Genomic DNA, 22,486 nt, shown 5'->3' with positions numbered 1-22,486 from the left:
TTTGATTTAGCAATACCGACAACGCACTTTCAATGACTTTTGATTCAGGAAACCTTTATTTTAAGTTAATGGATTAGTTGTGACAGGCAATTTTACTTTAGGGTTTTTAGTACTTTGAGTCGCCTTTTTACTTCATAGGTGAAGTACACCTTCAGTTTGCACCTACTTAATAAAGCAATTTCTGTAAAAAGACCCAAAGATAAAGACCCTTCTGTTCACCATGTCAGACTCGTCACATTTGTTTGGCCCCGATAGGCCTGCAGATAGGCACTGTGAAGGAGTATCTTATTTATTTAAACATTTTTACAAGCGCACAAAGCCCATTGGCATTGAGGCTCTAGTTACACTGGAACAGCTACAGTTGAAATGAGCAGGAGGGATAGGGGAGGAAGGGGGGCATTAGTTAAAAAGATGGGTTTTGAGCTTCTTTCTGAAGATGTTGTAGGACGGTTTGCTTCGCAGGTGGGGAGAGGTCGTTCGAGGATGGCAGTGCAAACCGGGAAGCTGGAACTCCCCCCACCCAGCCCCCGCCCTTTTGGGGTTAAATCTGGGTGTGATAAGGCAATGCTTGTGGGATGATCTTAGAGGCCTTGCTGGAGTGTAGGTTTTTGTGCAAGGTATTGGTGGGCGGAGGTTTGTCATTCGACAGGCAGCGGTGGGCGATGGCTAGAATCTTGTGCTTAATTCTGCCTTTAACCAGGATCCAGTGGACCAATTTCCAAGCCTCCGAGATGTGCTTGTGCATGCCGATGTCCAGTGCAGCCCAGAGAGCATTGTTCTATATTATTTTTTCCAGAGGTGCCGCACAGTAGAGAGTTACAATAATCCAGTTTAGAGCTGATGAGGGAACGTGCAATTTCAAGCTGACTCTTGTTGGAAAGTAACGGTTTTCTGGTATTTAAGCTTTGTGGAGCAGCCTGATGAGAAGGCAATTTGGTTGGATCTGTCGTGTCATTTTAAGTGATGAATTTAGGTAAATCCACAAGGTTTTTACGGACATGGCGACCAGGATTCTATGGCCATTGATGATAAAGGCCTTGTATGCTTGGTCTAGTTTGGCAAGGCGGGGCGAGGGAGCGATCAGGAGTAGCTCTGTTTTATCATCTTTGAGACAGAGACTGTGTGCAACCATCAAAGAATGGATAGCTTCATAGATGTTAACTGTGAGAGTCTTGCATATGGTTGCCGGAGAGGGGGAGAAGGATTTGCATGTCATCAGCATAGTTAGGATATGTGATGCCAAACGAGTTGAGATGGTCGAATAAGGGTTTTGTGGAAACACTGTAAAAAGGTAGGGGAGATGCAGGAGCCTTGGGGCACTCCGCAAGATATCGGCATAAGTTTGGCGACAGCATCTACGGCAAAGACTTGGGAGGTTCTGTCAGCCAAGAATGATACAATCCATTTGGTGGCATCTGGGGAAAAGTAGGCTAAAGAAGTGAGGTGTTAGCAGAGAGCCTGGTGGTTGACGAGGTTGAAGGCCATCAAGAGGTCGAGAAGGACGACAATGAGGTTGTTGGCGTTGTTTAATTGATTCTTAAGGACCAGAAGGGCTGTTTCAGTCCCATGTTTTGGGCGGAAACCGGAATTGCTGCATGACCAAGATATGATGGTATTCAAGGAAGTTCTGAATTTGGAGGTAGGCCACTCTGTCAATGATTAAGAGGGAGGGGACAGTAGTTATGGGTCAGTAATTAGTTGGGATTGCGGGGTGGAGCTTGCGTTTTTTGAGCATTGGGACAATCCTGAATTCTTTGAGGGTAGGTGGGACAAAGCACGTGGCAAAGGAAGAATTAATGATGCAGACTAAGAGTGGGAGCAGGGGTTCTGCACATTCTTTTACGATGGAGGCTGGACAAGTGTCACCTTTACACTATGAGGGTTTAAGACCTTTGATGATAGTAGTAAGGCCAGATGTGTTGATGGGTTGAAACTGGAAGAAGGGGATGCCCCTTAGTTCTCCGTGTTGTTGAGCGTGCAGCGGCGCAGCTGGTATGCACGATTGACTGGCTTTTGTTTTGGCTTGCAGTGTTGCAATTTTGCTTGTGAAGGTGTCTTGGACATTGCAGCACCATAAGTTGTCTTTCAGGATGGTGGAAGGCAGAGTGATGGGGTTTACAAGCTCTCAGAGGATGGTGAATAGTTATGAGCTAGAGGAGGCGTTGGTGATTCTTTTGTTATAGACGGTAGCTTTGGTGGCATGAATCGATTGTAGTGGAGGGAGATTTTGGAGGAAAGACTTTGTTGAGGTCGTTCTTTGTGCCATGCAGCTTCGGCTGCTCTTTTCCTGGCACGGGTGGCCTTTTCTTTGTTCTTTTACCATTGTGCTCATAAGCATCTTGTTTGCATGTGGCATGGTAAAAAACACAAACACCTTTTGGATGATAAACAACAGAAAGTCAGAGCGGTTTTTACCACAAACATTTAGCCATCATGCGATATCGAGCCCTCTAATGACTTAAGTAAAAATATTTTTTGTATTCAAGAACAGGTACTGTATAGTTTGCAATAATAAATGGTAGGAAGCAAGCCATAATTACATCCATAAAATCAACAGTTTATTTGAAGCAATTAAAAAAACATGTGGCAGTATAAATGGTAAAAGAATAATTAGATGGAAATACTTTAACAAGCACTTCTAATAAAGCTTTAAAACAACGGGGAACTATACACAAGGATTTAAGGGTGTGACCATTTACAAACATCTTATAAAGGCAATGTCAAAGGGCATCTTATAAAAGCACATAGCAATATAGACATAAAATGGATGCGCAAGCTCCTCTGAAACAAAATATTTAAGCCTGTGATCCAATTTAGTTAAAATATTAGTTTGAAAACCAAGTAAAAGTGATCAAGTGTTCCAGGTAAATGTCCAGATCCCTGGTTATTTGACTATTGTCGCCTTTCAAACTGTAGAGAGTTCAATAAAAAGCTGCCAATAAAGTCCCATGTTATTCAACCATGCGTTGTGTCGTCTTCCACAAAATCTTTAGCTTGCTCTGCCGAAATTACATCAATGTGACTCACCTAATGGAACAGAACAACGGTTAAAAGGGAACACATTCTGAATACCACACAATACTTAATACAGAGAAAGGCTTCACAAACTAACTATATGTATACTTAAGAATTCTAAAGCTAGTTGTCAGTAACCCAACCATGTGAAATGAAATGACAGCTACCATGATTGACATTGTGGCAGCACAGAACATTTGAATAAAAAATACTAACTAGTTTTATTAAATACAAGGCATGAATTCGTTTTTTTTTTTAAATCAGAGATTTCTCATTAAAATGTAATTGATTAGCAAACAACTCCATTTGATTAGCGATGTACAGCGTTTGTGTCCTGCTGAAGTAAGACATTTGTGAGAATAGTGTCTCTAAAATGTAACGGTTAGCTGCATAAATGGACATAAATAACTAGATATGACACAAATGCTCTGAAAACAGTTTTCAGTGCAAGGCTCTGTGCAGCTCATTGCAGTTGGTGTTGTACAGGGCAGTGTGCCGTATATTGTATCCTTGACCGATCATTTGCTGTGTAACGAGAACTTCTGAAGTTTCATAAATCGCAAAGTTCACAATGTTAGAGGAAAGTCATAGCCTGAAACCAAATACATAGTATGGTGGTGTAGCAGGCAGGGTAATTGTCAACTTGACGTAGACAAGATGGCCTTGCCAATCATTGATATCAATGGTTTTCAATATAGCATCAAATACCAGTTTCTGGGCAGGGCAGTGCCCTCAATCCCAAACCAGATCGGCCCAAGTGCATCATTATAGCTCTGCGCACTCACAAAAGCAGTATTTATCGCTATCAGAACTGGGAGACGCCATCTGGAGTACCGATACTTTTTATTCGTTTTTAGGGGAGCCAGGCTTTGTACGATTTATTTTTTCCTTAGAAAGGAACTAAACATATGTCCACGATTGGAAATAACTATTTCTGGCACCTGCAGGTGGTTTAGTAGGAGCACAGGTGTGCGAGCAGGGGTTTTGAGGTGTGGAACTCCAGTGGAGACTCAGCCTGGGGCACCACATCCAAAGACAAGGTGAAGGCTGGGCAGAGGCACAGCTGGCCAGTATGAAATGCAGGCGGCTACTTGCAGATTCCACTTGTGTTCCTGGCCTCCAGATTGGCAAGCTCTTTCCCGCAGGTGCCAATATATAATGCAATGGTAGAGCAAAGCGAGGTCTGAAGCCCAACTACAGTGTACGGTATTGCAGCAAATCTGTTTATGCAGACTGGATGGAACTATTTATCGCTACTTTGCATAAATATCTGGTTAGCTTTGTGTATTATGTAAGAAAGAGACCAAGCAGAGTGGATGGTATAGCAGGCAGAGAACCAGGGAAACTAGGTAAAATATTGTAGTTTGGCAGCCATCTCACTTCCAGGGTAGCTGGTATAAAGCAACAGGGTGACGAGATAGGATGACAAGGAGGTTAGGATCGGCTCATCGGTTGAGGACTAGTTTCACAGATGTATGCAACCACCAGGTCACAGAACTAAGTTTGCCATCAAAAGCATTTGGCCACATGATTATGTACATTTTCAAAAGTGTTGACTCATCAATATGATGCACCTTCCCCAATAAAATGAAATATAGTTGATACCATCACATTTATTTATTAAGTGTATTTGGTTAGTTAAAACAGTTATGCTGTCATCATTAGCACATAGCATTATGCACCATAAAATACACATATTAAGATATCCAAATTTGATTAAGAAGTAAAAAAGTTATAATCCATTCAAAACAGTGAATTATTTGAATACAATATTTTTTTAAATAACATTTACGCAAATATAATATTCCAATTAATTACTACAATGCAGACGCCTTCAAAGTCAAATTGATGTGCTTCCATACCAAGCATGCAGCATTGGTGAGAACCCTGGATAGCGCACCTACTAGTGTGGCCCAACATTGATCGGCCTCAACGTCATGAATCCGAATTACATATTTCTGATAGTGCATATCGTACATTGATGATAAACCAGGACATTGCGGAAGTGCCTAGTAAATGCTAAGGCCTTCTTACAGATCCTGCATTTACTATCCTCTACTGGGATAGACTCCCTAGCACATCTTTTCATATATGAAGTTAGCAAATTGAAGCGTAGGAGCATAATAAATCGCAGCAGCCCCTGATCAATAGTACATTTGAAGTAACTTATAGATTCCAAACATGGGACTAATTGGCTGGCGAATTCCATCAGCATTGTCTTGCCATGAAAGTAATCTACATTATTTGCTCTATCCCAGCTATATGCCCTTTCATTCAATGTACTTCTAGCAATACTAATGTTAGGTAAATCGTCATCCTAGGTCCAGCTAATCTGTTCTTGAAAGTCATCACAAACACCCTTTCATACTTCAGTGAATAAGAACCCTGAGTAGCAAATTCCCTGATTTTCATGTGCCAACCAAGTATGGTTTCCCTCTTATCTGCCAGCATTTCCATTAGCAGAAGGGATCTTTTTTACCTTTACTTGCGTTAAAAGAGAAACCAATCTAAGTTCCAAACAAACTGCTTATATTGGAAATGATTGAGGGAGCCCCAAATTAAGTCGCCGTAGATTCCCTTTTAGGGCTTGGAGCCATTGCATTTGCTTATCTGTATAGGTTTCCAGGCCATACAAAATTTCTAATACTATTCTAGTTTTGTATATGGTTAGCATGCCTTCAATCCACCCTTATGCTGTATAAATGTTTTATGAATCGCAATTTGCTTCAAGCCTTCGGAACAACATACGACTGAAGCAACTTGGCAGAAAGAGTGGAAGTAAGGAGTGTGCCAAGATATATAAAAAATGTCACCTCTTCTATGGGGTGATAATCTAATTTCCAGACAAAATTGTCATAGGGTCGCTTACTGCTGATGGTCATGACCTGTAACGCTCACCTGATTCCCGCAGAGGCGCCTGTCTTGACTGGGTGAATGCCGTGTCTTCAAAGGTGATGTGTAACACACGGTTGGTTCCTCGGGCTGGACCTCTGTGCACTGTGTGTCTGACTCAGAGAGTAAGATGTCTGCAGATAGAAAATATGGGATTAATGAACTGGGGTTATTGGGTGCCTCTCTCCTCTTCCCTTTCTCTTCTCTTGTAGGACCCCAAAGGTTAACGATCTCACCTTAGGTAGGTGAACGCCGAGCTCTCCATCTTCCTCGGGGGCAGGGTGCCGTAACCAGTTTCTTCACTGGATAAGGGTGCAGGCCTCTTGACCTCAGAGGACTGCTGTCCGTCGTTTACTGCACGAACGGTAAATTCTGGGCACTTCAAATGTCTTAAAAGTCTTTAAGTGCGTAAGGCGTGGCTGCTGTGGAGCAGTGCCGAGGAGCACGTGAGTATGGCTTTTGACTTATGTAAAGTTCTTTTGTAATGATACCTCTTGTTTTGCAGGGTTCCGGCGATGGCGGATGGCGGGCTGAAGAGAGTTGAGGATCGAACCCGCGTGAGGAATAGAAGCGCTTGGAAGCACCTAAGTGAGCGCTTGTTGCCTGCTTCACGATGCGCACTAACTGTCTCTTTTACCTTGCAGGTACAAGTTCGGAGCTTTAGAGAAGCTGAAGGGTGCTGGGATACCCGCTGATTTCGGCGTGGGAAGGAGTGATGGCACGTGAGTAGTAAAGTTGCCCAATGTCTCTAAACGCACCTTCTTTTGTCTTTCAGATGCGGGGATGCAGCGTTGAAGGCCTCCGGAGCGTGCGAAGAGCCGGTAAGCTTTTGTCTTTCAGATGCCGGAATGCAGCGCGAGGCGTTGGTGACAGCCGCTGGACCAGGTAAGAGATGCGCTGCCACTGAAGACCGTAGTGCTAACCTGTTCTTTCTTTGTCTTTATAGGTGCTGCTGAAGACTGGATTCCAGGATGGTAAGCCTTTGTTCCCTTAGGCACAGGATCAAAAGACACGGTGAGCGTTCTGCTGCAGAGAATGCAGAATAACGCAAAGCAAGATTCATCCATCGGGTGTGGTTTAAATAGCCTCCTGTAGTGCTTAGGTGTCTCCTTCCACGGCCTCGCCTAGGTAAGAAAAGAGTTCCTGCTTTCCAGAAGAGTTCCAGTGTTCTGAACCTAGGGAGTGGCTCCTGCCCCACCCAACAGGAAAAGTAGTCCCAAACAGAAGAGGATCAGGGGCTCAACTGGCAGGTAAGTAAGCAGCATGGTCTGCTGCAGGTAAGTCCACCCAAGCATTATGAGCCCGGCGCTTCCAGCGCTGGGACTGGGCATATTTATGAGCCTGGTGCCACTGGCGCCAGGACAGGGTCCAAAAGGTCCCAATTGGGACTGGCCGGCACCCGGAACCGGGGTTATGGGTCTGCTTCCAAGGGAGTTGGGTAGGTCCTGACCCTTTGGAAGCAGAGATCATGACAGCACCCCCCCTCAAGGCCCCTCCCAAACCGGGCTTCTCCGGGGGTTTGGGCTTGTTAGGAAATGTTCGATGAAATCTTTTGATTAGACGAGGAGCGTGGACATATTCTGCAGGTTCCCAGGACCTTTCTTGGGGGCCATAACCTTTCCAGTCAATCAGGTAAAATAGTTTAGATTTGGAGATCTTAGAATCCAGGATACTTTTGACTTCAAACTCGAGTTCTCCATCAACTAGGATAGGTTTTGGAGATTTAGTTAGTCGGGTTTTAGGTTGCACGGGTTTTAGTAGAGAGACGTGGAAGACCGGGTGTATCTTCATGTGAGGGGGCAAGTCCAACTTGACCGCTACCGGATTTACTATGGTAGTGATTGAATAGGGACCAAGGTATCTTGGGTTGAATGTGCGTGGTCCTTTTAGAGGTAGATATTTGGTGGATAACCAGACTTGATATCCTACTTGATATTGGGGGGCTTCCTTCCGATGTTGGTCTGCTCCTTTCTTGTATTGTTCTTTAGCCCTTTGAAGGTGAGAAACGGCTTCCTTAAAGGCTTGGGTGATTGTAGAATGCAGGTGGTCTACTGCTGGTGTTCCAAGATCTTGGAGTGGATCCAAATCCGAGGTTCGAGGGTGACTACCGTATAAAAGAAAGAACGGGGTTTTCCCGGTTCCCGAGTGGACAGAGTTATTGTAGGCATATTCGGCTATCCAAAGGATATCTTTCCAAGTTTTTTCAGTTTGTTACAGCATGCAGCGTAAATACTGTTCCAGAGTTTGATTGGTCCTCTCGGTTTGTCCGTCGGTTTGGGGGTGGTGGCTGGTCGAAAGTCTCACATCAATTTGAGCCGACCGACAGCAACTTCGCCAAAAATGAGAAATAAATTGACTACCTCGATCCGAAATTAGAACCGAAGGAAAACCGTGCAGTCGGACGATGTTTTCGAGAAATTCTCGGGCCAGAGTTGCTGCTGATGGTAAGCCTTTGAGTTGAATGAAGTGCGCCATCTTGGAGAATAGGTCCACGATTACTAAGATCGTATTGTATCCGGAGCATGGAGGTAGATCGGTGATGAAGTCCATAGAAAGCGTATGCCAAGGGCGAGGTGGGATGTCAATAGGGCGTAAGAGGCCGGCTGGTTTTTCCTTTTGACTCTTGTTTTGGGCGCATACTCCACAGGACATTATAAAGTCTCTGATATCTTTTTTCCAAGACGGCCACCAGAAGTAGCGCTTGATCTTTTCCGAGGTTTTGGCCATACCGGGATGTCCTTCCATTAAAGAATCGTGATAACAGGAGATTACCTTTTTCTGTAAATCTGTGCTGGGCAGGTATAACCGTTCTTGGAAATACAATAGGTTGTCCTTCACCGTAAAGTCCTTTCCCTGCAGATGCCAATTCTGTATGTCTGCTGGAGTTACAAGTTGCCTGGCTTTATCCTTAACACCTTTTAAATGGATTGTGTGGCGATTACACCCAGAATTCTTTGTTCGGGAATGATAGGTACAGGTTTAGGATTGATCAAGTGTTCTTCCACTCCCATCCGAGAAAGGGCGTCAGCTTTACCATTTTTCGTACCAGGTCGGTAGGTAATTATGAAGTCAAACTCGGCAAAGAATAGTGCCCAACGGAGTTGCTTAGAGGATTGAGCTTTCGCGGTTTTCAAATATTGCAGGTTACGGTGATCTGTAATCACAGTAACGGTGTGTCGGGCCCCCAGAAGATAATGCCGCCAAGCCTTAAAGGCGGACTTGATAGCCAGAAGTTCCTTATCAATAATAGTGTAATTGATTTCAGGAGGCGAGAATTTTCGGGACCAAAATGCCACGGGATGCAACTGATTGGTTACTGGGTTCTTTTGTGATAAAACTGCTCCCGTGGCAAGACTCGAAGCATCAGTTTCAACAATGTAGGGGAGTTCTGGGCAAGGATGTTTTAAGATCGGTGCAGAGATAAATTTAGTCTTCAAATTCTGGAAAGCTTGTTCCGCCTCGGTAGACCATTCAAAACGTTTGTTTTTCTTTAACAGGGCGGTGATGGGCTGGACTATTCGAGAGAATTCGGGGATAAACCTGCGGTAAAAGTTAGCGAAGCCTAAAATGCTTTGAACACCTTTTACGGAGGATGGCGAAGGCCACTTGAGAATTGCATCGACCTTCTTTGAATCCATACGCACTCCGCTAGGTGATAATATGAATCCCAAGAATTCAACTTCAGTCACGTTGAAAACACATTTTTCCAATTTAGCGAAAAGTTTGTGTTGACGCAACCTCTCGAGGACCATTTTCACGTGTTTCCGATGTTCAGTTTCCGATGAAGAATAAACGAGGATGTCGTCAATATAGACAACGACACACGCATCTATGAGCTCTCTGAGGACGTCGTTCATAAAATATTGAAAGGCGGCCGGGGCATTGCAAAGTCCGAAGGGCATGACCTGATATTCAAATAGCCCATACTTGGTGCGGAAGGCCGTCTTCCATTCATCGCCCTCTTTTACTCGTACCAAGTGGTAGGCTCCTCTAAGATCCAGCTTTGTATATATGCATGCTTTTCTGACTTGGTTCAGGGGTTCAGGGATCAAAGGTAACGGATATCTATTCTTAACGGTGATCTGGTTCAGGGCGCGATAATCTATACAAGTTCTAAGGTCCCCTTCTTTTTTTGGAACGAAGAACAAAGCTGAGGAAGCAGGGGACTTGGAAGGACGGATAAACCCATTCGCTAGGTACTGATCCAGGTATTGTCGGAGGTGAAGATTCTCAGGCTCGGTGAGGGCATAAATTCTACTACAAGGAGGGGTAGATCCAGGTATCAGGTCTATCTGACAGTCATAAGACCTATGAGGAGGTAGAGAGTTAGCTTGATCCTTCCGGAAGACATCTTGGAATTCTAGGTATTCGGGAGGTAACTGGGGAACCTCCGAAGAAATTGCTGCCAGTGCAACATCAGGTCGAGGGTAACAAGTGGAGACACATTCTCGAAACTGAACCGTTCTTGCTCGCCAATCGATCTGAGGATTGTGCTTCTCTAACCAAGAAATTCCTAGAATAATCTGGAACTGAGGGGCCTTGATCACATCGAACACGATCTTCTCATAGTGTCCATCTTGACTTACTAACGTCACTTCTTGGGTGGTATGCGTTACTGGTCCGGAAGCTATCACCGTACCATCCACCGTAGTAATGATGTCCTTTACAGCCTTTGGACAAAGAGTCAGATTCATCCTCAATACCATTTCATGATCCACATAATTGCTGATGGCACCGCTGTCGACGTAAGCTTCAATCGCATGTAATCGATCCGGACGTTCAGGGCTAATGAGGACCATAGGTATCACGAAATGCGAGGTCACGGAACTGGTTTTAACGCTCGGCAAGAGAACCTCTATTCTTGTCTGGCGAGGTCGTTTCCCTGCTCAGAGTTTGTGACCCTGGTAACTGCAGCTCCTACTGCCTTCTTGGTTGGTTTCACCGGACAGTCTCGAAGAAAGTGCCCCGAGTTTCCGCAATAGAGGCATAATTGCAGCTGTTTTCTCCTTTCCCGCTCCTTTTGGGTTAGTGGTCCTTTCAGGCCCCCTATTTGCATGGGTTCCCCGGAGTCTGCTCCTTTGGTAGGAGTTGGTGGTTTGGAAAACACTCGAGCATCAAACTTGGAATGGTCGGCCTTCCTGTTCTGTAGTCTGTGGTCTATTTGAACGACTAAGTCAATATAGTCCGAGCAGTCTTGCGGGGGATTCACTACTTGGGCTAACACATCTTTGAGCTCTCCACGTAGACCTCTATAAAACAGCGTAATCCTTTTGTCCTCAGGCCATTGAGTTTCCAATATCAGTCTGTTGAAAGACGCAATATAAGCCAAAAGGTCTTGATTACCCTGTCGTAATGAAAGGAGCTCATTGTCCAAGGCCTGCCCCAGTGAATGTCTTGCGAACAGTTTTTCCATGCTGAGCTGAAAAGCTTGAAAATCATGGAGAACCGGATCATCCTGATTAACTAGAGGGATCGACCAATCTGCCGCACTGCCACTGAGGTACGAAAGCATGAAAGCTACCTTAGCTTGATCTGTTGGGAAGGCTGCTGGCCGGCATAAGAAGTGCAAGCGGCACTGATTAATGAATACTGCAAACCTCTTTGGGTCACCAGAAAATTGTTCAGGCGGAGCCAGAGGCACATTCCCGGGTAGGTTGATCTGCACTGGGTTCGTAGAGGATGTTGAAGGATGATTTGCCCCTGATGCGGGCAACTGAGTTTGTCCGGCTTGTGACTGTAGCAATTGTCTAGCGAGATCATCTGTTCGCTCCTTGGAAATAATCAGTTCCCTTCTTAGAGCATTCGTTTCCTGGCGGGCTGCATGCACTTCTGCTCTTAGTTCCCCAAGTAACTGGGCTAGCTGGTCGGTATCCGAGGTTTCCATAGCGCATGGGTGGGAGTTTTGCGGTGGGCTTTGCGTTCTGTAACGCTCACCTGATTCCCGCAGAGGCGCCGGTCTTGACTGGGTGAATGCCGTGTCTTCAAAGGTGATGTGTAACACACGGTTGGTTCCTCGGGCTGGACCTCTGTGCACTGTGTGTCTGACTCAGAGAGTAAGATGTCTGCAGATAGAAAATATGGGATTAATGAACTGGGGTTATTGGGTGCCTCTCTCCTCTTCCCTTTCTCTTCTCTTGTAGGACCCCAAAGGTTAACGATCTCACCTTAGGTAGGTGAACGCCGAGCTCTCCATCTGCCTCGGGGGCAGGGTGCCGTAACCAGTTTCTTCACTGGATAAGGGTGCAGGCCTCTTGACCTCAGAGGACTGCTGTCCGTCGTTTACTGCACAAACGGTAAGTTCTGGCCACTTCAAATGTCTTAAAAGTCTTTAAGTGCGTAAGGCGTGACTGCTGTGGAGCGGTGCCGAGGAGCACGTGAGTATGGCTTTTGACTTATGTAAAGTTCTTTTGTAATGATACCTCTTGTTTTGCAGGGTTTCGGCGATGGCGGATGGCGGGCTGAAGAGAGTTGAGGATCGAACCCGCGTGAGGAATAGAAGCGCTTGGAAGCACCTAAGTGAGCGCTTGTTGCCTGCTTCACGATGCGCACTGTCTCTTTTACCTTGCAGGTACAAGTTCGGAGCTTTAGAGAAGCTGAAGGGTGCTGGGATACCCGCTGATTTCGGCGTGGGAAGGAGTGATGGCACGTGAGTAGTAAAGTTGCCCAATGTCTCTAAACGCTCCTTCTTTTGTCTTTCAGATGCGGGGATGCAGCGTTGAAGGCCTCCGGAGCGTGCGAAGAGCCGGTAAGCTTTTGTCTTTCAGATGCCGGAATGCAGCGCGAAGACCTCCGGAGCGTGCGAAGAGTCTTTAAGCTTTTGTCTTTCAGATGCCGGAATGCAGCGCGAGGCGTTGGTGACAGCCGCTGGACCAGGTAAGAGATGCGCTGCCACTGAAGACTGTAGTGCTAACCTATTCTTTCTTTGTCTTTATAGGTGCTGCTGAAGACTAGATTCCAGGATGGTAAGCCTTTGTTCCCTTAGGCACAGGATCAGAAGACACGGTGAGCGTTCTGCTGCAGAGAATGCAGAATAACGCAAAGCAAGATTCATCCATCGGGTGTGGTTTAAATAGCCTCCTGTAGTGCTTAGGTGTCTCCTTCCACAGCCTCGCCTAGGTAAGAAAAGAGTTCCTGCTTTCCAGAAGAGTTCCAGTGTTCTGAACCTAGGGAGTGGCTCCTGCCCCACCCAACAGGAAAAGTAGTCCCAAACAGAAGAGGATCAGGGGCTCAACTGGCAGGTAAGTAAGCAGCATGGTCTGCTGCAAGCAAGTCCACCCAAGCATTATGAGCCCGGCGCTTCCAGCGCTGGGACTGGGCATATTTATGAGCCTGGTGCCACTGGCGCCAGGACAGGGTCCAAAAGGTCCCAATTGGGACTGGCCGGCACCCGGAACCGGGGTCATGGGTCTGCTTCCAAGGGAGTTGGGTAAGTCCTGACCCTTTGGAAGCAGAGATCATGACATGACCTTAGTTTTAGCAGTGTTTAATTTTAAGTTATTCTCTCTCTCTCGTAGCCTAAAAGAGCCCGTTAACCTGCACTGTAAACCAATAGGTGTTTTGTCAAGCAGCACGATATTGGTGTACGACAGCCATAGAACAGGTGCAAGTGACCTGTGGGGGGGGAGGGGGGGGGAGGTTATTACAATTCACTAAAGCAATCTTCATATCTACAGTATATAAATGAAACAATGGGGCTAGAACGCAGTCCTGCTTCAGTCCGTCAGCAGTAAAGATTTACTTAATCACCCCTGCATATCAAGCCTAACCCGAGACAGCCGTATTGGAATAACATTGTATTATCAAGCTGATCAGGTTGATACCCCATTTAAAAGGTTTGGCTCAACAAAGCCTATCCCAGACAACTCTATCAAAGGTGTTTGAATAATAATAATAATAATAATAAATGAATGAATGCAATATATGGAGATGTCTTAAATGAATGCAATATATGGAGATGTCTTAGCATCTCAGGGTCGTCCAGTATAGCTAGCAGTCTGCAATTTGCTGGATCGTCCATAGGGCATTTCTTGTGAACAGGGTTAAGTATGGACTTCCTCCAGGAGGCCGGTATTTCTCTACTAAGTATTATCTTCCCAAACCATCTATACAAAATGCTGGGCCAGAGATCTGGGTCTTTTTTTAGTGTCAAGTTCGAGAGCCCATCTGGACCAGGGGCACAAGAAGACTTTAGTCTACAAATGTTCCCATATACATCTTCTATAGTTAAAGAACATTTAAAATTCGAGCCAGGTAACGATCGGCTCGTACTTAATACTGCTGCTGCCACAGGTTTACTATAAAGAGATTAAATATGATCCTTCACTTATAGGGTTAAGTTCTTTTTTTATCACCTTCATTCATATGCAGTCTCAATGTCTGCCAAGAAACATTGCTATTGTTTTTCTAAAGGACGTGGTACATAAATAACCATTTGGCAGTTCTCGCTGAATGCTTATGTACCCGCAACCAATTTTTGTATCTAGTACGAAGGAGTGCAATGTTAGCTCTTTCTTCCCGCAATATCAATTATTATTACCAGTAAACCTGTGAACGTTCTCCAGCTTGAACTTCATAAAGCCATACTGCTGAGCCAAGTCAGAGACAACACTTATGGGCTGTATTAACATCATCATTCCCCAATTCCATCAATACTGCTCCGTCGGAGGAAAGACTACTATCCAACTTATCGATATTCCACTCAGACCAAAGTGTATTCTGTTTCCCTGGTTAGTGACTTCATAAAGGCCCTCTAGACAGTTAGGGGCGACCTTAGCAGAATAAAAAATCCGACATTTTCGAATTTTATGGTCACCAAGATTAGTGTCCACTATGATAAGTGCCACCTTATCCATTCTGTATTGTACATTACGTGTACACACACATATATATATATATATATACACACCATTAGTCCAGGTAAAAGCAGGCTTATAAATTGGCACATTCACAAAATAGAATCCAAAGGATTGCAGATAGCCATGGCATTTTAGGCCCTATCGGATCGGGCGAACACCCCCAGAATCTGTCAATTCCTCCCCATTATCAAGGATACCTTTAGCTATCTAACAAATCAGATTTAGATACACTAACCTAAGTTTTACTGAAAAACATGGAAACTATGCAGTGCTTTACAGTAGCAATACTGTAATCATGCATTATGTAACAATTTTTTAAAACGGAATTGTGGGACTACTGTTTAAAAAATAAAGTTAACACATACTGGTCTTTGCCAAACAGGGTATAGTTGGCTTCATGAAAGTATCATCCCAATGACGTCCGGTATGCAAATATTTAAAAAAGAAAGAACTTTTCTTTGCTAGCCCTCCCACACAGGCTTTCGGCACTTTTAAGAGCGAAGAAGACTATTACTGCTGCACTCTCTCCCCCCCCCCATTAGCCCATTTCAACTTGCAGTGTACAGAGAAAAGAGGGTAATGCACCCTGAAGTCAAGAGAGGAATGCAGAGCAAGCTGTGCTTTCACAAATATTGTAATTTAAACAGCTAGCTGTGTTACACAAGGTTCAGTTTAATTAGCAAACCTACAACATTCCCTAGCAAAGTGCAATACAACACTGCTTTTTAATGCCTTGCTTTCTGGCAATGTCAGCACTCTTTCTCCAGAGGTAGCTTCTCTTCATGTGGCAAGGGGATGGCAGACGCTACTTGATCTTGTGGGTGGCTATATGAGGAAGGACCACAATGGGGGAGGCATCCCTCAGGGGGGGGGGGGGGGGAGACATGGCATCGTCAGACGAAGTCACAGATCCCCATTCCCTTTTAGGGATGTTCCCTCCCTTCCCCAAGCCTTAATGGCATATTGTAACAAACTCCCTCAATCACTTGATAAGCCTTTAGCCACTATTCCTCAATATCAAATGAAAACCAGTATGATGGGAACTGGGACAAGGAAGAGGCAAGGAGTAGTAAAGAACCAACACCAGCCTCCTCAATATCACATGGAAAACAACATGACAGAAACTAAGATGAGGAAGAGGCAAGGAGTAGTAATGATTACTCCTAATGAAACCCAATGCCAGCAGTCTGGTTATTGGGAAAAATCCTTTGGCCTGGCACAGTTCAAAACCATGCCGGGACAGGAAACTGAGCTCTCCACCGCAAGGCAGATCGACGTACTAGCGACATTGCGGATGTCCGAACGGCAGAACGCATCAAGAAAGAAACCCGGTGTGGAGGGCAGCTCAGCCGAGGCAGGAAGGGAGAAAGCAAGTTGTGCTTTCCTAATGCCGGGGAAGCAGGAACATCGAAAAAGACTGAGCACCTGTCAGAGGTGCTCCCAGAGGCCACGAGAGACGTGAGAGTCCGAGAATCACCCGATGTGGAATTGGGAAAGTCACAGAAGCGCAGGAAACAAACCGGTGAGTCTGGAGAAAGCATTGGGACACAGGCACTGTCGGGCAAGAGAACAAATGCCCTATACAGTGGAATTAGAGTCTGGGATCCACAATACCAAATGGAGAAAACCGAAAGAGAGAAACCAAAGGGACATTGTGTGTTAATATCTGGCAGGGGAGTATACCAGATCATTTTGTAAAGCAAGCTGAATTAACTTTTTACAAAAAGAACCAAACACTTGCTGTATAATAAAGAAATTGCATGAAGGTCCTGGCAGGAGAGTGTACCATGCAAAGTCAAGTATATATAAAGAACTATGAAAGAGGATCCCAAGGAAGACCCATGCACTTTGGGATTTTGAATTGCATTTGAATGAAGAAGAAAAACTGGCTGGGGAGTACACCAGATGTCCTGTGAGTATGGGACCCATACCCAAACTGCAGTACCGTTAAAGGAGAATTCCAAGGAAGACCCATATCCTTAGGATTTTTGCGTTATCTTGAATGTGGAGAGAAACCTTGGGAAGGGAGTCATTTCTGCGGGAGTAGATCACAACAGCAAGAGGAAGAAGTTACTTACCTGTAAATATTGTTCTCCAGCATGGATTTGGCATGGGTTCACATGCTCATGAATATTACCCGTCATCAGACTGGGAATCCTCAGTAAAATAAGAAACATTTTCACTTTAAAATTGTATTTATCCTCTAAACCAATCACTGTCCTCTGGGTCATACTGCTCCTATCCAATGACAGTCCTCTCCTTAAGCCCCTCCTCTGGCAGCCATCTTCAGATTTGGTAAGCACGTAAAGTGGCAGAATGACTGTTAGGAAAGATTTCATAATTGTATGCAATTTTCCCTACATGTGTCAACCCCCAAACTTTTTGCTGCTGTTTGGACACCATTGACCGACTTTGCCAGAGAAGCACAGCCTTCAGCTGCACTCCTCTGGGCTTTCGCTCACTTTTTATGTGGAAACTGACATGCCCTTAAGACAGTCAGTACTGGGAGACTTTGTTTCCCATAGTCCTTTTCCTGTGTTGCAACTTTTGTGCAACATGTAACCAGTGTGCAATGTATTTTACCATACAGCACACTTGGGTGTATAGTCCTTTCCAAAGGCCCTACATACTCTCGCTGGACCTTTTATGAATTGTGCAGATGTGTCATGGACAGGACTGGTGGCAGCTATCTTTTCGTATTATTTTTAACCATTTCCTGCCATGTTAACTGCGTTAACCACGTTTGCCACAAATAGGTGGCCTGGCTCCAAAATGGCCATGCTACAAGGTTCTTTGTCCTGTCCTATGGCCATCCTGCCCCTTCACCTTCCCCTTCCCCTTCCCCTGGTCGAGTCGACCCGAGTCAGTCCTTATTTGGTCATGCACTTTCCCGCAAAACCCAATGCTTTCGCTGGCTTATGCATGCCTTGTGTGTGTGTCTCCAGGATGTGGGCTGGAACGTCTGGTTCCAATACACATCCTGGGTGCCGGAGAGTCTGGAGTGCCATGAATGACTGGGACCACTGTGGTCCGTGATTGGTCCACGTATGGAGTGTGCGTTTGTGAGCAGATCTCCCATTGGGTCCTCTCCGTTTTGGCACGAAGGGAACTTCGGATAAGGGGAGGCCAAAAACACCCATACCATGTCGATCTCCTGAGTTCTCACTGAACAAAGGATAGGATCCAAGTATCCTGCAACTACGAAGCAGAGGAACCCCTGGTGACCCGCTGGAAGGTTTGGCACCCTGAGCCCGCTGTCGTCCCGTGGGACCCCTCTGCATCTAGTCGTCCTAGAAGGTCTGCGAAGACGCTTCGACCCATTGGAATAGTGGAGCCAACTATTCTCGGCACCTTCATCAAACCCTGCAAATAAGCCTTCTCGGAAGTGTCCCTGGGCCAACCAGTGGGCTGACCAGCTTACCTAGTTCCTTTGCTCTGTCACCGTCGCTGTTTCGAGGAGACCCTCAAAACTTGGTATACTGCTAGCTCTGTGACAACGGCACCCTCACACCGAATTCCGTACACTTGGCAATAACAGATCTGAAGTGAGACGAGTGCGCCAGGACCGGAGTAAACGTGGTTACCGTGTTGCCCCGCTGTAGCAACGTCTTTTGCAAGTCTGCTGCATTTATGACCCTCTTGCCCCTGAAGCCTGCTGCAATGAAACCTGGTTGATTCATCCACCGGGAGCGGAGAAATCGCCACTGTCCCGTTTGGGAATCATCGCTGTAACTCAGGAACTGAAAGGTGCCGAAACGTCCTTTTTGCTGCATTTCGAACCTGCAAGCAAAGTGGACTGAACTGGCGAAGTTTGGGTCTGCTTGCGTCGGGGACCGGTGAGTACTCCATACCCAAACCAGTGGCCCCTAGCACAAGGGCCAATTTTTACACACGAGTGGCTCCTCTCCTTTCCACTGCTATTGCGAAATAGCGACTCCATCCTGATCTCTCAAACTGCCTCTGCCTTCAAGTGAAGGTCCTTCTTGAATAGTGGGAACTTGTTCTGCATCGCCGCATCCACCTTCCCGAGCTGCTAGAGACCCCTGAAGAGACCCTATTCTGCCCATTGGAACAACCGCGTGCGCTTGCATTGCATGTACTATTGAGCACAAGGCTCCTCTCGTCTTAGGGCTTGGACTGTCTCTTAGGTGTATTGTCGATGTCGAACGGGGCCTAATGACTTTCTGCATTGCCCGTTTCCTTCCCCTCTAGGTTGTCGACATATTTCGTGCATTTAACCCTTTAGACCCCAATGGTCTTGTATATACATTGTATGGATAATGTTGTGTTGGTTTACTTAGCGTTACTGTGATTCTTTTGCTATGGTCTATGTTACAAAGACCTTATAATAAACGTGTCTATATTTTTGATACACCTGTCTGGAGTAATTTATAAGTGTCCTTGCTTTGTGTACTCATTGAGTTCCTTCAGTCACCCTCACCCCTCCTGAGACTTAGTCTTGACCCCGTGCCATAGCTACCCTAATTGGTCTGGCTTGTCCAGAGGTTACCTTGTTCCAAGAAACTAGGCTGGTCTTTTGAACCTCTGCCCCTCCATGTAAGAGTTCAGAAATCCATCTTAACAATGACCAAGAAGAGCCGCAGAGGGGCCGGAGGGCGGGTTCACACGTGAGTCCATGCCAGACCCATGCTGGAGAACAATAGTTACAGGTAACTGCGATGATATATGATATGATATATTTGGCATTTATAACGCGCCTAACAAAACTAACAAACCTTCTACAGCATGGGGGTTGCGCATGGATTCACATGCTCATGAATAACAAATACACAGCAGTACAACATTACACAACCACAGGAGGTGGCAAGGCTCAACAGAAGCAATTAACACGTACCCCTGGAACAGATTTACCTCAAGCAAACAGGTTGCGTACCACTACCTCGCCGACTCTGGACTCCCTGTCGACGCAGTAGAACTTCATGAAGTTGTGCGTGGACCTCCACGTTGCAGCCCTGCAGATGTCAAGCAGGGGCACACCAGAAAGGAATGCAGTCGTCACAGCGATGGCCCTGGTGGAATGGACTCTGGGACGGCCCTGCCGAGGCTGGTTTACCAGCCGATGACAGTACATGATGAAGCCGGGGAGCTACCCTGATATGGACGCCTTGGACAAGGCCTTCCCATGGTTCACAGGACTTTGCAAACAATTGAGAAGTCTTCCGAATGCTGTTTGTGCGTGTTACGTAGAACTTCAAGGCACAAGCAACGTCCAGTGAATGCAAGGCCCTCTCTGCCAGCGATGAATGTTTTGGGAAGAAAACTGGCAACACCAAGGGCTCGTTGAGGTGGAATTCCGACAGAACCTTTGGCATGAAAGAGGGGTGTGTACACAGTACCACCATCGATTTGTGAAATATCAGATACGGTTGCTTGCAGGATAGGGCCTGAGTGATACCCACACGTCTGGCAGAGGTCGATGGCCACAAGGAAAGCAGTTTTCCACAAAAGAAACTTGAGTGGGGCCCGATGCATAGGTCCGAAAGGCGCCCCCATGAGCCTCATCAGGACCATGTTGAGTTCCCATGCCGGGGTAGGAGTCTTCACGGGGCAGGAAAGACCAGAAAAGCTGCTTGAGAAGCTACTTGACTAGTCTGAGGGACCAAAGCGAGGATCTTCCCGGGGATCTGGTGTAGCATAAGATGGCCGCCAGGTGTACCTTGGTGGATGCGTGAGCCAGTCCAGCTTTTGCCAAGGACAGCAAGTATGGAAGCATCTGCGGAGCCGTGACCTTCAGAGGGGTAATCTTCTGCGACCGGCACCACATAGGAAAACACTTCCACTTACGGCCGTAGCACTTTAGAGTCTACGATACCCTGGCTTTGGCGAGGACGTCCCTGCAGTCTGCTGGCAACTCATACCCTCCAAACTCTAAGGCTGTAGGAGCCATGCCCTCAGGTTCAGCGATCTGAGGTTGTGATGAAGGATTGTGCCTCTGCCTGGTGAACAGATCCGGATATACCAGCAGCTTGACTGGAGGCGTCAATGACAGGCTAAGAAGGTCCAGATATCAAATCTGCCTCGGCTACGTCAGGGCAATGAGTATCATCTTGCACCGACACTGCCCAAGTGTGTTAATGACACATAGCAGGAGAGGAAACAGGGGGAACATTTACAGAAACAGACCTTCCCACAGGGAATGAGAACATGCTCACCAGGCTCCTCGGTTGGTGGAATCTGGCATTTGGAGTACACACCCACGGCAAAAAGATCGATCGGGGGTCTGCTCCATTTGACGAACAGTCTGTCCACCTAATCCTGACAAAGTTCCCACTCGTGGTAGGAGCTCAGTTCCCTGAGGGAGTAGTCTGTGATGGTGTTCTCGACGCCTTCCAGGTGTAGAGGGGCGAGGAACATCCCATATCCGATGGCCCTTTGCCACAATTCCTGAGCTTCCTTGGAGAGTGCTGGGGGTTGAGTGCCCCCTTGCTTCATGATGTAGAACATGGTGGTGGTGTTGACCATGAAGATCCTCGCCACCTTGCCCTTCAGAGACGGTAGGAAAGAATTGAGGGCCAGACCACTGCAAGTACCTCCAGGATCTTCTGGAAGCCACAGACCTCTGGCGTGTAGACGTCCGGTGCGAGACCCACAACCTTCATGAGAGGCAGGGTCGGACTGGGGCATAAAACTGTCTTGGGCACGAGCGAAAAAGTGCCCCACAGTTGCAAATGGGAATTCATTCCTTTTGTGACACTGCCTCAATAGCCAAGGGGGAGTTTTTTGATAAAATGTGATGCAAATTGTGTATTTTAAAGAATATTTATTCAGCAACACTGGTCAGAACTATTAGCCCTATATTGAAGTAACTGACCCAAAAGACGGCCCCACTTCGACTCAAAAACTGCCCCACACAAGCATTTTGTGTTTTTGGTTCGGTCATGGGCATATTGCCCTATAGGTCAGTCCGAGCCTGATGAGATGCGTCCGTGTTGACCGTCTCCTGCTATGGTGGGGTTTGAAATCTCATCCCGTGGGTGAGGTGGGAGTGCAACCCCCCCCCCTCCCACTCAATCACCCGCAGGAACTCCTCATTGAGAGGCATCTTGTCTGCAAAACTCCTGGACACTTGGTTTCAACGTGCATCCAAGAACACCTGTAGGGGTCGCATCTGCAACATGCAGAGACTGACCAGGTAGATGCAGGTCATCATGCCTAGCAATTATCCGATGGCCCGCACTGTGTACCTTACCTTGTAAAGCTTCTAGCCTTTCCTCCGAAGGCGACGCCAGGCAAGCCACCGTTCTGTCTGTCGCTGAGGAACAGGACATGCTGCGAAGGCGTCAAGCAGGACTTCAGATAGTTCATGGACAATCCCAGCTCCGTCAAAAGTCGGACGGTCCTCTTCGTGTGCTTGTCGGCCAGATCTCACAAACAAGTGCGTATTAGCCAATCGTCCAGGTATAGGGATATGTGTATTACCCTGCAGATGGGCTGCTAGCGGGGCCAGGCATTTCGTAAACACCCTTGGAGCCGATTTCAAGCCAAAGGGCAGGGCGTTGAACTGGTAGTGCTGGCCTTGCACCATGAATCGTAGGAACTTTCAATGTTTCCTGTGGATGGGGACATGGAAGTACGCGTTCTCTAGGTCCAACCTCGTCAGGAATTCCCCTTCCTCTAGTTGACCGAGCACATGCTGCAATGTGACCATCCTGAATTTTTGGGACTTCAGGTACTTGTTCATACGGTGCAGGTCCAGGATGGGT

At 46.4% G+C, this 22,486-nt stretch overlaps 1 protein-coding gene across 1 annotated transcript in view; it reads right to left on the bottom strand.

Moving 5' to 3' along the window:
* Positions 1 to 2,536: 2,536 nt before the first annotated feature.
* SMC3 (structural maintenance of chromosomes 3) overlaps positions 2,537 to 22,486 on the bottom strand; it is a 1,173,064-nt gene continuing 1,153,114 nt past the window's right edge. The window contains exon 29 of the mRNA XM_069611771.1: positions 2,537 to 3,027. Within this exon, the coding sequence (XP_069467872.1) occupies positions 2,956 to 3,027 (72 nt within the window). The 3' untranslated portion in view covers positions 2,537 to 2,955. The remainder of the gene's footprint in view (positions 3,028 to 22,486) is intronic.

The sequence above is a fragment of the Ambystoma mexicanum genome, chromosome 8, assembly GCF_040938575.1.
Source record: "Ambystoma mexicanum isolate Mex_15411 chromosome 8, UKY_AmexF1_1, whole genome shotgun sequence".
In the NCBI taxonomy this organism is placed as follows: domain Eukaryota; kingdom Metazoa; phylum Chordata; class Amphibia; order Caudata; family Ambystomatidae; genus Ambystoma; species Ambystoma mexicanum.
The sequence above is the reverse complement of the archived record's forward strand: the minus strand, read 5'-3'. Positions and strand labels throughout refer to the sequence as shown.